This window comes from Crinia signifera, chromosome 8 (assembly GCF_055691185.1).
Source record: "Crinia signifera chromosome 8, ASM5569118v1, whole genome shotgun sequence".
In the NCBI taxonomy this organism is placed as follows: Eukaryota; Metazoa; Chordata; class Amphibia; order Anura; family Myobatrachidae; genus Crinia; species Crinia signifera.
The window spans coordinates 9,502,533-9,516,046 of NC_139224.1; the positions used below are offsets into that span (position 1 = coordinate 9,502,533).

At 47.7% G+C, this 13,514-nt stretch overlaps 1 protein-coding gene across 3 annotated transcripts in view; it reads right to left on the reverse strand.

Moving 5' to 3' along the window:
• Window positions 1-11,057, reverse strand: part of SRGAP3 (SLIT-ROBO Rho GTPase activating protein 3) — a 38,604-nt gene extending 27,547 nt beyond the window's left edge. For 2 of the 3 annotated variants that reach the window (XR_014454267.1, XM_083155714.1), the window contains exons 1-10: window positions 10,871-11,057; window positions 10,364-10,426; window positions 9,294-9,479; window positions 8,732-8,860; window positions 5,826-6,047; window positions 5,636-5,742; window positions 5,343-5,535; window positions 2,310-2,394; window positions 1,969-1,996; window positions 1,580-1,682 (exon numbers count right to left, since the gene is read on the reverse strand). Coding sequence is in view for 2 of the 3 variants with exons in the window: in XM_083155714.1 (XP_083011840.1) it covers window positions 1,580-1,682; window positions 1,969-1,996; window positions 2,310-2,394; window positions 5,343-5,535; window positions 5,636-5,742; window positions 5,826-6,047; window positions 8,732-8,860; window positions 9,294-9,479; window positions 10,364-10,426; window positions 10,871-10,888 (1,134 nt within the window). In the remaining variant the exon portion in view is untranslated. The remainder of the gene's footprint in view (window positions 1-1,579; window positions 1,683-1,968; window positions 1,997-2,309; window positions 2,395-5,342; window positions 5,536-5,635; window positions 5,743-5,825; window positions 6,048-8,731; window positions 8,861-9,293; window positions 9,480-10,363; window positions 10,427-10,870) is intronic. The other variant, XM_083155715.1, reaches the window with a different exon arrangement.
• Window positions 11,058-13,514: the final 2,457 nt, after the last annotated feature.

Sequence of the window (13,514 nt, forward strand, 5' to 3'; positions counted from 1 at the left end):
AGAAGTGATATTGCCGATAGCAACCAATCAGATTACTGATTGGAACCCAAATTTACTAAGATGGGAGTTGTATTTCACATGGGATGTAGATACTACCTATAATATTCTAGAAGATACTAAATAAATAAGAAGTAGATACTAGCAACATCGATGTGACACAGAAATCCCATCTTAGTACATGTCCCCCTCGATGTCATTTATTTATTGGATGCAATAGAGCAGTGGTTCTCAAACTCGGTCCTCAGAACCCCACACAATGGCCCTTATTCTGATCTGATCGCAGTACAAATTTGTTCTTAAAATGGGCAAAACCATGTGCACTGCAGGTGGGGCAGATGTAACATGTGCAGAGAGGGTTAGATTTGGGTGGAGTGTGTTGAAACAAATCTAAATTGCAGTGTAAAAATAATGCAGCCAGTATTTACACTGCACAGAAACAAAATAACCCACCCAAATCTAATTCTATACATGTTACATCTGCCCCACCTGCAGTGCACATGGTTTTGCCCATTTTGAGAACAAATTTGTACTGCGATCAGATCTGAATAAGGGCCACTGTCCAGGTGCACTCATTACTCACTGACACATTTTTCAATGATCCACAGGTGGAGCTAATTGTTTCACATGTGATTCTGTGAGGAGACCTGGAAAACATGCCCTGTGTGGGGTCCTGAGGACCGAGTTTGAGAGTCTGTGCAATTGACAAATTGGGGTGACCCCAACGCCCAATATTCCTCAGAAGGTTAGCTCTCAATGCCACCCATGACTGGTTCATGATTCACTCCATAAGCTTTTCCTACAGGATTCCTCCCCCCTAGCAGTCCTCCACTGTCAGGGAACCCGGGACCGACCCGGCCGGTTATTATAACCTAGATTATAAAGCGCATAAGTGCCCCACATAGTGTAATATTACAATTTAGTACTTTTACTCAAACTGGTGCACAGAACAATGGTGCTGTAACCCATAGTAACTAAACAGAGCCGTTCTTTCTGCATTGATCTATGTTGCTATGGATACAGCACATTGAGGGCCTGATTCTGGTTCACTCGCAAAAGCAAACTCTCTCTCTAATGGACAAATACATGTGCAATGCAGGTGGGGCATGTGTAACAAGTGCAGAGAGAGTTAGATTTGGGTGAGTTATTTTGTTTGTATAGATATTAGTTTGCAGTACAAATCACACCCAAATCTAACTCTCTCTGCACATGTTACATCTGCCCCACCTGCAGTACACATGGTTTTGTCCATTAGAGAGAGAATTTGCTTTTGCGAGTGAACCAGAATCAGGCACTTAATAAATCGACCTCATAATCTGAGCTGTATCTTGGATCCCTGAGTGTTCAAGGTCGAGTCCTGTTTTTGTGCTAGCTGGAAATAAAATGGCTGCTCCAGAAGAATTGAGGAAAGACACCACAGGGGACCAGAAACCAGCAGAGCCATGTCAGAATTAGGGGAGCACAGGAGAAGCGCAGAGGCTGAGGTCAGAGTGCAGAGAGGGAGGTGAGCGGGAGGCCGTGCTGAGAGAGAGAGTCACCGGCAGCGGAGCAGACCCACTCCCCACACAGCAACCACCAGTACCTTGATAAACAGCTCCATATCCCCATTAAAGAGCAAATGGTTATAAAGGGAGCGAGGTCTGGGCTTCTTCGTTTTCTGGGGCTTAGGGGGGAGAATCGGGGGCCTGGGGAAATGGAACAAGTCGTCATAATAATACCTAGGTAAAATGTGCAGAGACATGGCTTCAACAAAATGGCAGACATGGCTTCAACAAAATGGAAGACACTGCTCTAACAGAATGCTGAAGGACTGAATAAGGCAATTATTAGTGAATTATGACCAGTGCCGGGCAGAAAATAAAATAAAGAACAGTGGAAAAATAATGTAGACTCTCTACAGAGTCCTGTTCATTTAAATAGAAAAAACGCTAAATATGACATATCCCCAGAGGAATACCGGCTGCATCTCACCTTGTGGTTCCGTAGTCGGATCTCTCACCTGAAAGAAGAAAGATGATGACATCAGAGATTAACGTTACTGCCACACCCTGGGGTCATCACTGCCTCTGCTTATAGGTATCCGGGATGGCTACAAGGACGGCGTACTGATTACTGCTAACCGTGACCCGGCCGGCGATGTTTGGCAGCGTTTGGGGTGCAGTTGGTGCAGCTCCTCTATTAAAATTTTGGACTGCACTGTTGCCCCACCTCTGGATCCGCCACTGGTTGGCATATTTAATGAGCATATACTCTATAAAAGGTAGTGTTCTCTTAGGAGGGTCGGCAGTAATGTGTAGTAACCGGTTACTCACCCTCTCCCAGGGTCTGCTTCAGAAGGTCATGCTTGGCCTGGAGCTTGGTGATGAGGTTACTGCCATTCAAATACTCCTTAAACTTCTGGAAGAAAGAGCAAACAGGGTGAGGGTGACATATATGTCATTGTGTAGGTGGCATGCACATTACATTGTGTCATGTGATATAAGACCCTGGGCCTTCACTGATGGAACATGAGAAGAGACTGGAGAAACGCGTCGGTTATATGTGCATTACATTGTGTCATGTGATATAAGACCCTGGGCCTTCACTGATGGAACATGAGAAGAGACTGGAGAAACGTGTCGGTTATATGTGCATTACATTGTGTCATGTGATATAAGACCTTGGGCCTTCACTGATGGAACATGGGGAGAGACTGGAGAAACGCGTCAGTTATATGCACATTACATTGTGTCATGTGATATAAGACCCTGGGCCTTCACTGATGGAACATGGGGCGAGACTGGAAAAACGCGTTAGTTACATGCGCATTACATTGTGTCATGTGATATAAGACCCTGGGCCTTCACTGATGGAACATGGGGAGAGACTGGAGAAATGCGTTTGTTCATGCGCATTACATTGTGTTATGTGATAGAAGACCCTGGGCCTTCGCTGATGGAACATGGGGGGAGACTGGAGAAACGTGTCGGTTATATGCGCATTACATTGTGTCATGTGATATAAGACCTTGGACCTTCACTGATGGAACATGGGGAGAGACTGGAGAAACGCGTCAGTTATATGCGCATTACATTGTGTCATGTGACATAAGACCCTGGGCCTTCGCTGATGGAACATGGGGAGGGACTGGAGAAACGCGTTAGTTATATGCGCATTACATTGTGTCATGTGATATAAGACCCTGGGCCTTCACTGATGGAACATGGGGAGAGACTGGAGAAACGCGTTAGTTATATGCGCATTACATTGTGTTATGTGATATAAGACCCTGGGCCTTCACTGATGGAACATGGGGAGAGACTGGAAAAACGCGTCAGTTATATGCACATTACATTGTGTCATGTGATATAAGACCCTGGGCCTTCACTGATGGAACATGAGGAGGGACTGGAGAAACGTGTCGGAAATATGCACATTACATTGTGTCATGTGATATAAGACCCTGGGCCTTCACTGATGGAACATTGCGAGAGACTTTAGAAACGCGTTGGTTATGCGCATTACATTGTGTCATGTGATATAAGACCTTGGACCTTCACTGATGGAACATGGGGAGAGACTGGAGAAACGCGTTAGTACATGCGCATTACATTGTGTCATGTGATATAAGACCCTGGGCCTTCGCTCATGGAACATGGGGAGAGACTGGAGAAACGCGTCAGTATGCACATTACATTGTGTCATATGATATAAGACCCTGGGCCTTCGCCAGGGGCGGATTTAGGGATGAGGGCGCCCCTAGGCACAACAATAATGTTCGCGCCCCCCTTCCCCCACCTAATTGTATTATTTTGATTGATTATTGATTATTTAATGATTTACACTCTATTTAAGATGGAATATAGTACAGTACAGTGAACATTTTGCAGTTACTGGTACATTTTGGGCTGAGATTACTATCACAGGCATCCAAGTGCCGCCCCCAAACATGTGCCGCCCCTAGGCACGTGCCTAATGGGAAATTCGGCTCTGGCCTTCGCTGATGGAACATGGGGAGAGACTGGAGAAACGCGTCAGTTATATGCACATTACATTGTGTCATGTGATATAAGACCCTGGGCCTTCACTGATGGAACATGGGGAGAGACTGGAGAAACACGTTAGTTACATGCGCATTACATTGTGTCATGTGATATAAGACCCTGGGCCTTCGCTGATGGAACATGGGAAGAGACTAGAGAAACGTGTCGGTTATATGCGCATTACATTGTGTCATGTGATAGAAGACCCTGGCCTTCACTGATGGAACATGGGGAGAGACTGGAGATACGCGTCAGTTATATGCACTTTACATTGTGTTATGTGATATAAGACCCTGGGCCTTCACTGATGGAACATGGGGAGGGACTGGAGAAACGCGTTTGTTCATGCACATTACATTGTGTCATGTGATATAAGACCCTGGGCCTTCGATGATGGAACATGGGGCGAGACTGGAGAAACGTGTCGGAAATATGCGCATTACATTGTGTCATGTGATATAAGACCTTGGACCTTCACTGATGGAACATGGGGCGAGACTGGAGAAACGTGTTAGTTACATGCGCATTACATTGTGTCATGTGATATAAGACCCTGGGCCTTCGCTGATGGAACATGGGGAGAGACTGGAGAAACGCGTCAGCATATGCACATTACATTGTGTCATATGATATAAGACCCTGGGCCTTCGCTGATGGAACATGGGGAGAGACTGGAGAAACGTGTCGGAAATATGCACATTACATTGTGTCATGTGATATAAGACCCTGGGCCTTCACTGATGGAACATCGGGAGAGACTGGAAAAACGCGTTAGTTACATGCGCATTACATTGTGTCATGTGATATAAGACTCTGGCCTTCACTGATGGAACATCGGGAGACTGGAGAAACGCGTTGGTTACCAGTGTAATTGTAGTTCCTACAGGCAAATGCACTTATAGGGCATTACTACTGGCACATACTACTTAGTGGTGTTGGGTACTATCCTATATAATAAAAGGCTAACACAGCTCTTCACCTCTTCGGGGGGAATTCAAGTGCTTCGCCTGCCACTAGATGTTCAAGTGTTGGTCCGCTAACTGCAGCATTGACACCCGATGAACACTGCTGCTGCATTTGAATAGCCACGCCCACCAATTACCTTCTGTCCCCCTGACCTTCCTTCTCCTACACCCATGTGACATTTGCTTTGAGCGCCATTTTAGAATGGCCTCCTGTGATCATCTTAATCCTGGACGTCTCACGGATTTATTTTAGCCTTCTCTTTTTATTTTTCCTGACAGGCCGCCATTGATCCCCATTATTGTTCTGGCTGCTGCAGGGGGAATGAATATGGAGGTGGCCGGTGAGGGGGTCTAATACCGTGAAATAGAAGCTTTCGGTCTCCTGCTGGTTGGATCTCCGTTTGGAGATGTTCAGTTTGCTCATGTAGGTCTCCGAGGCTGCGGATTTGATGGACTCGGTGGAACGGCTGTGCTGGAAGGCGTCAGACACATCAAAGTCTTCTACAGTCAGCATGTCCTGCAGTGTCTGCATGGTGGCATCCAGAGTCTTCCTCACCTGCACCAACACACACACACAGTGAGCACATTGACCTAAAAACAAGGTATCTCTGCACCTCATGTGCCTCAGTGATGTCATCCATTCACAGTGACCTCACCTCCTCGTTTTCGATCTTCAGAGTAGTGAGTCGAGACTGCAGCTGGTGGTAGCGTACCAGAAGCTCCATCTGCACCGGCTGCTGGGCACTCACCTGGCACACCTGCAAGGAGACACCACAGATCAGGGGCAATGTCAGGAATCAGGCCGAGCCTCGCCAAGGACGCCCCGGCTGGGAAGACGTACCTCATCGCCCATATGGGGCTGGTAGTCAAATCTGAGAGGAGGACAGAAGACCTGGTTATACAAGTCCATGACTTTGTGCTTGTCGCTGCGGGCATCTAGATTGTCCACGGCATTCTCCATGATGTCCAGACCTTCGTGGCGTGAGGTCTCCAGGTTATACTCGGCAGAGAGGTATGTGCGGAAAGTGCGGGCAAGGCTGGCATGGAAGCCCAGGTCACAGCACTGGGCAAATGAGAGAAGCCAGAGATAGCGGGGTGACTGCAAGGTTTGTGCTGCAATATACATATATGTGATATAGAACTAACGGTTCTCTAGTCCTAGAATACAAATCACTGCTACCACCTCTCATACAGTATACTGTACATGGAAACGAACCAGCGGCGGCTCCTACCTTTCTGCAGGAGGGGGGCTGTCGCTGGCCGCGTTCACTTTAATTCGCAAGGTGGAATCAGGCCGTTCTATCAGGACTGAATTACCCCTAAAGTCTCCGACAGCGCTTCAACAGGCAAGCAAATTAAGGCCCTTATTCTGGTTGACTCGCTCGGATGTGAATTCGCATCCTTGCGAATAGTTAGCCGGCACCACCCATTTGCACGCGGGGTGCGCTCGCAAGGCTTGCGATGTTTTACATGAACATCCATTCACATGCCAGTGAGAACCTCCCCCATCTTTCGATGATCACCGACCATCGAATGATGTAGAAAGCGCACGCTTATGTAAGGGTGATCCAGACCACTCATACATATGCATGTAGAAATGCAGGGAATTGGGCGGGCAGCTGACATTCGGTTATGTCAGCTGTCCCCCCCCCGCATGTGCGTCATGGATTACGCCCAGCGTTTTCATGGGAACCCCACGAATCGATGGGCATTCACATTTGGTGGTGGCCCAGGCCCAGTGTATACGCATGCGCAAAACATCGGTGCGAATTCGCAGCTGATTGAGTCAACGAGAATAAGGGCCCAAATCTATATATATGGCTATTTTTCAGCAGGCTCCAGCAGGAACTGAGGCCCTTATTCTAGTTCACTCTTTCTGACAAAATATTTCTTAGATGAACAAAACCATGTGCACTGCAGGTGAGGCAGGTGTAAAACCCCACCCAAATCTAATTATCTCTGCACAAGTAACTCCTGCCTCACCTGCAGTGCACATGGTTTTGTCCATCTAAGAAATATTTTGTCAGAAAGAGTGAACTAGAATAAGGGCCTCAGTTTCTGCTGGAGCCTGCTGAAAAATAGCTATATATATATATATATATATATATATATATATATATATATATATATAACCATGGGGGTTATTTTAATTCACTCTTTCTGACAAAATCCTTCTTAGATGGACAAAACCATGTGCACTGCAGGTGGGGCAGATGTTACTTGTGCAGAGAGAATTAGATTTGGGTGGGGTTTTACTTCAAAGTGAGATCTATATTGCAGTGTAAAAATAAAGCAGCCAGTATTTACCCTGCACAGAAACAAAACAACTCCCCCAAATCTAATTCTCTCTGCACATGTTACATCTGCCCCCCTGCAGTGCACATGGTTTTGTCTATCTAAGAAGGATTTCGTCAGAAAGAGTGAACCAGAATAATCCCCCATGTGATGCTTGTATACCAAATGGGCAGCTCCGTCCTATGAAATACAAAAACACAATTGGCTAGTAACAAAGAACGGACACTGACACTTCTGTGTGTCGCTGTGAAAGGGAATATAGATTGTAAGCTCCGCTGGGACTGATGTGATTATTCTCTGTAGGACTCTGCGTAATGTGTGCGATACATCAATCAAAACTGGTAATAAATAAGTAATTGTTCCTGTTATGTGTTGTTCATTATAACATGTCCTAAACTCAAGTCTTCCCGGGCCAAAGATATCCAATTAACCAACCACCAAGGGACACTTAGAACTCATTTATAATTATGTTGCACGGAGGCAGATGTAAGATGTAAGTGACATTACCCAGAGTAACCAATCAGCTGATAGTTATCAATACAGAAGTATCCAATGCTTGAGACATCTCCCCCACAGCGCACAAAGTACCCTGTTCCCGCTAGAATCACTTTCTCCTTTTTCTAGTCTTTGTTTTTATAAAATAAAGGGAATAAACCCCTCAGTTTGCTCCGGTCACAGCACATTTCCACATACTGCGCCGTGTTATTAAATGGGCACTTATGTGTGACAATGAGGTCACAAGTGATCGGCTGGAAGCTGTGGAGGGCGGAAATTCTGCTTTAATGATGCACTCAGTGAGACAAACAGCAGAGACAGGTTCACGTCTGTATAACCCTCCTGCAATGAATATAAATCAGGCAGCCGAGCCGACTCCTGACAGCCCCATGGCACATATATCCTGATATCAGCATCTCACGCGGGAATCAGCCAGACACCTGGGCCCTCACCGCCGGCAATCCTCTCAGACGGAGGAGGTAATTGGAGCAGCAGAGCGGAGGGTAAGCCATCATCAGGCAGCTGACAAATGAAGCCATCTGCTCCCCCCAGCAGGGACGGAACAGCGAGGTGAGCACCGGGAAGGGGGACCGAGGTGTTTTCTAAAACCTCTCGTCTGAAACGGCCATTTGCCGCAAAGTGAAGCAGAGAAATCTCAGCTGTGTCTGTGATTTACAGGTCGGCAGAAGAGACGGATATTCTAAGGAATTATTAATTCTAAGGATTTTATCTGAGGAATTCTTCACTACACTTTGCCATATTGGAGGGAATACTCCACTCTCATCACCTCCCTGAGGGGATAATACAGACCCTTCCAGTTCCCCGCGGTACACTCGCATGAGCCTGCACAGACACACCTCCACTTGCCACGCCCCACTATCACATCTGGCCCCGCCCCTCTTCATTCACACTCCTGCATTACAGAACTGAACACACCCTCAGCAGAGAAATACTCACGTCAATTAAATCAGACACGTCATGGATGTAGTACTTGTTGATGCAGCCGTTGGTGGCCGCCAGGTTCAGCAGATACTCATTCCTGGCCTTGGTGCATTTCAGCTTGTTCTCCGAGTACTTGGCTTGTCTCTAAAGCGATGGGAGAAAGATGACATGTAATCCATGAGGGAAAGGGCGGTACGACAGCAGGAGTCTGACAACACAACGTGTATAACGGTGCTCTATACTGTGCGCTACACAAATCACTACACAAGTGATCAGGACAGCGTTTACGCTTAGCTGCGAATGAGGCCCTAGAAGAAAGCATTATTACTAAGCCCTGCAAAATGCTGCGATACTTAAATCTATCAGGAGGGGCGGGGCTAAAATGACAGTTCTAATTGAATCTTGTCATATTGGCTCCGCCCCCTTCCCACTGACCCGCGAATTGCTGCAAATTGCCACAAGTGGGTGGGGCTTTGTAAAACCATGCTTGCTTTCTCTGTTCTGTTGGGGGGGAGGGGCTACTCAGAACCCCCTCCCCCTGTGTGCGCCAGTGCTAGAGTGGGCCGGAAATTCCCACCTTTTCCTTCATCTTTTCGATCTTCTTCACCGAGCTGCGTCTCTGTTGCCGGTCCTCATGGCGCAGAGCGTTGGAGCCGAGCTCGGCAGATTTACTGAACTGTTTCTCTTCCTGCTTCTCGGCGTCCTTCAGTTTGCTCTCTGCGTTAATGCTCTCTGCGTGGTACATGTGATACGTCTTCATCACCTGTAATCAGGACACAAATATAACGCGAGGAATAAGTAATCAGCCAAGGGAAAGGGGGATAGAAAGATATTACGGGGCAATTACTTGAGTTACCTAATGGCGTTATATTTGACGCCACTAGCCTCTGAAGCAGATAAGGGCCTTCCCAATTGCCGGATGACCAGATAAAACTCCGGTATGCTTTTGCATGGAACTTTCCCTGGCATGAAAACTGCAGCCAACACATGCTGACTATACCTGCGGTTAAACGCACGGGTGTGAACATGTGGAAGTGTGCGCAGAGCAACACACGCAGTCCTCCGGTCCGCCCCTATTGTGAAATCATGGTGCTATGGGGGTGATTCTAATTCATTTGGACGAGGTAATGGTATATTATGCGCATGTGCAGCTCCCTTTAGTGAACGGCTTCACTAGGATCAGCAGGGCGGGCCGGACGGTGGCAAGGACACCCCCCCCCCCCCCCCCCCCCCCCCCGAAGACATTCCGACGGGCGACATCTCTGGTGCTCGGTAAGCTGCGATATTATAGCCATATGTTGAACCGATTCCTTCCGGGGCTCACTGCCTGGACCACAATTCCCAGCAGATGTACCTAGTCATTTGTCTGCCCTCTTTGACATGCGTTCTGCACAAATTGCCATCTGGCCTGACCTCTGGGCACTCATCAGAGAAGCCCAATTTGTCTTGAGGAACCTCTGGTGACCTTGGAAGGATCCGTTTCCTGCTTAGCGATTATAACAAGGGTGTATTGTAACCCTCTGCATCCTTGGAGGGTAGAAGCGAGTTGTAGTGTAGGGGGCATGGAACTGGGCAGGTGGGAGGAAATGTGCTGAGGATGTGCCATCAGAGAGGGACTATAGTAACTCCCTCCCCCAGAATACTCACGGTGTACAGCTCGTTAGTGACCTTGGCCAGCTCCTCGTGCATCTGGAGGCCGATATCCTTACTCTGTAACAGACACAAGTACAGGATTAGTATTCTGCAGCTGTATAATAGGCTGAGAAACAAGCACAAAATAATAAAGTGACCCACTGCCAGTGGCGGATCAAGGGGGGGGGGGGGGGGGGGCATAAACATTCATTCGCAGGCTAGGGGAACCACCCCATCATTCGATGGTCACCGACCATCGAATGATTTGCTTGGGAACCCCCAGCGTTCTCATGGGAACGAACATGAAACCATGGGGAAATCAGCCGGCATGCCACCACGCGCGCCAAACATCGAGGCCAACACTCACAGCTGGAGGAAACCTGTGACTCTCACACACGGAGCTTCCAGCCGATCTAAACTCACGGCCCAGAATGACCGCCGGGGAGACTGCCTGGAGCACTCGGGAATAACAGCCGACAGTAACACATATATAACCTGTGAAGAGCCCGCAGGCTCTCTCACCTTTTTGAAGAGCCTCATGACATCCTCGCTGATGTGTGACAGCCTCACAATGACATTGTTAAGGAAGATGTCATTCAGGGTGGCATGGTCCTTACTCTCACGCCGCGTCTGGGACAGGACCAAATACCAACAGTTCACGGGCGACAGTAGGTGCTGGTCCTTCCTGCAAGAGCAAAAGAGATTACAGCAAACACAATATTAACGGATTAACAGAAGTTTAGCTGTAAAACTGTTTATAATAACATTGAATAATATGAAGTTATCCAAATTATTTCAAAAACCATTGTTTGCATAAAGCAGTAGAACTGTACCCGGCACTAGTGGGACATGATAAGTAACTGGCACTACTGGGGACATATGTACCCGCCACTAGTGGGACATGATAAGTAACTGGCACTACTGGGGACATCAGTAACTGGGATTACTGGGAACATATGTAACTGGCACTACTGGGGACATGAGGCCAGATTCTCTAAGCTTCAGAAGTGATAAAATGGAGAGTGATAAACAGCCAGCCAATCAGCTCCTACCTCTCATGTCACAGACTGTGTTTGAAAAATGTCAGGTAGGAGCTGATTGGCTGGCTGTTTATCACTCTCTATTTTATCACTTTTCAAGCTTAGAGAATCTGGCCCCTGATCTGTAACTGGCACTACTAGGGACAGGATCTATAAGTGGCACTACTAGGGACATGATCTGTAACTGGCACTACTAGGGACATGGTATGTAACTGGCACTACTGGGGACATGATATGTAACTGGCACTACTGAGGACATGATATGTAACTGGCACTACTGGGGACATGATATGTAACTGGCACTACTGGGGACATGATATGTAACTGGCACTACTAGGGACATGATATGTAACTGGCACTACTAGGGACATGATATGTAACTGGCACTACTGAGGACATGGTCTGTAACTGGCACTACTAGGGACATGGTATGTAACTGGCACTACTAGGGACATGGTATGTAACTGGCACTACTGGGGACATGATATGTAACTGGCACTACTGAGGACATGATATGTAACTGGCACTACTAGGGACATGGTATGTAACTAGCACTACTTCAGACTTGATCTGTAACTGGCGCTGGTGGGGACATGATATGTAACTGGCATTACTGGGGACATCTGTAATTGGCACTACTGGGGACATGATATGCAACTGGCAATACTGGGCACATGATCTTTAACTGGCACTACTGGGGACTCGATCTTTAACTGGCACTACTGGGGACATGATCTGTAACTGGCACTACTGGGGATATCTTTACCTGGCACTACTGGGGACACGATCTGTAACTGGCACTACTGGGGACATGATCTGTAACTGGCACTACTGGGGACATGATAAGTAACTAGCACTACTGGGGACATGATCTGTAACTGGCACTACTGGGGACATGATCTGTAACTGGCACTACTGGGGACATGATCTGTAACTGGCCACTACTGGGGACAGGATCTGTAACTGGCACTACTGGGGACATGTTATGTAACTGGCACTACTGGGGACATGATCTGTAACTGGCACTACTGGGGACATGATCTTGTAACTGGCCCTACTGGGGACATGATCTGTAACTGGCACTACTGGGGACATGATAAGTAACTAGCACTACGGGGACATGATCTGTAACTGGCCACTACTGGGGACATGATCTGTAACTGGCACTACTGGGGACATGATAAGTAACTAGCACTACTGGGGACATGATCTGTAACTGGCCACTACTGGGGACATGATCTGTAACTGGCACTACTGGGGACATGATCTGTAACTGGCACTACTGGGACATGATCTATAACTGGCACTACTGGGGACATGATCTATAACTGGCATTACAGGGGACATGATCTGTAACTAGCACTACTGGGGACATGATCTGTAACTGGCACTACTGGGGACATGATAAGTAACTGGCACTACTGGGGACATAATCTGTAACTGGCCACTACTGGGGACATGATCTGTAACTGGCCACTACTGGGGACATGATCTGTAACTGGCACTACTGGGGACATGATCTATAACTGGCACTACTGGGGACATGATCTATAAACTGGCATTACAGGGGACATGATCTGTAACTAGCACTACTGGGGACATGATCTGTAACCAGCACTACTGGGGACATGATATGTAAACTAGCACTACTCGGGACATTGAGGTAGATGTATCACACTGCCTATAACGTTTTTTAAATAATGGGTCCCGCTTCTCCAGCATAACGTGGGCACCCGTTATGGGCAGATGTATTACCACACCCCCCCCCCAGCCGATAAGGAGAGCTGTTATGCCCAGCACTAATGGCTCTCCATATCGGCTCCCCCGGCGTCCTGCGCATGCGCTTTCCCCCCTGGTCGGCTGACTGGGCATGCGCGAGATCACGCTAAAACCGTGAGATCTCCAGGGCAGCCCGAGCCAGAAGCAGGCTAGTGTTGTCCCCGCAGTGGGGGATAAGACAAAGCTAGCCATGGGCGATTTTACGCATGGGCGGCTGATAATACATCGCCCCGGCCGCTAATCACTGGGGGGGATTACAGGGGACAGCCCCGCCGCTGTCACTAGCGCACGTTAGGTGCGCTAGTAATACATTGGGGAAAATGTAATCCCCCCAGTTAACCAGCGTA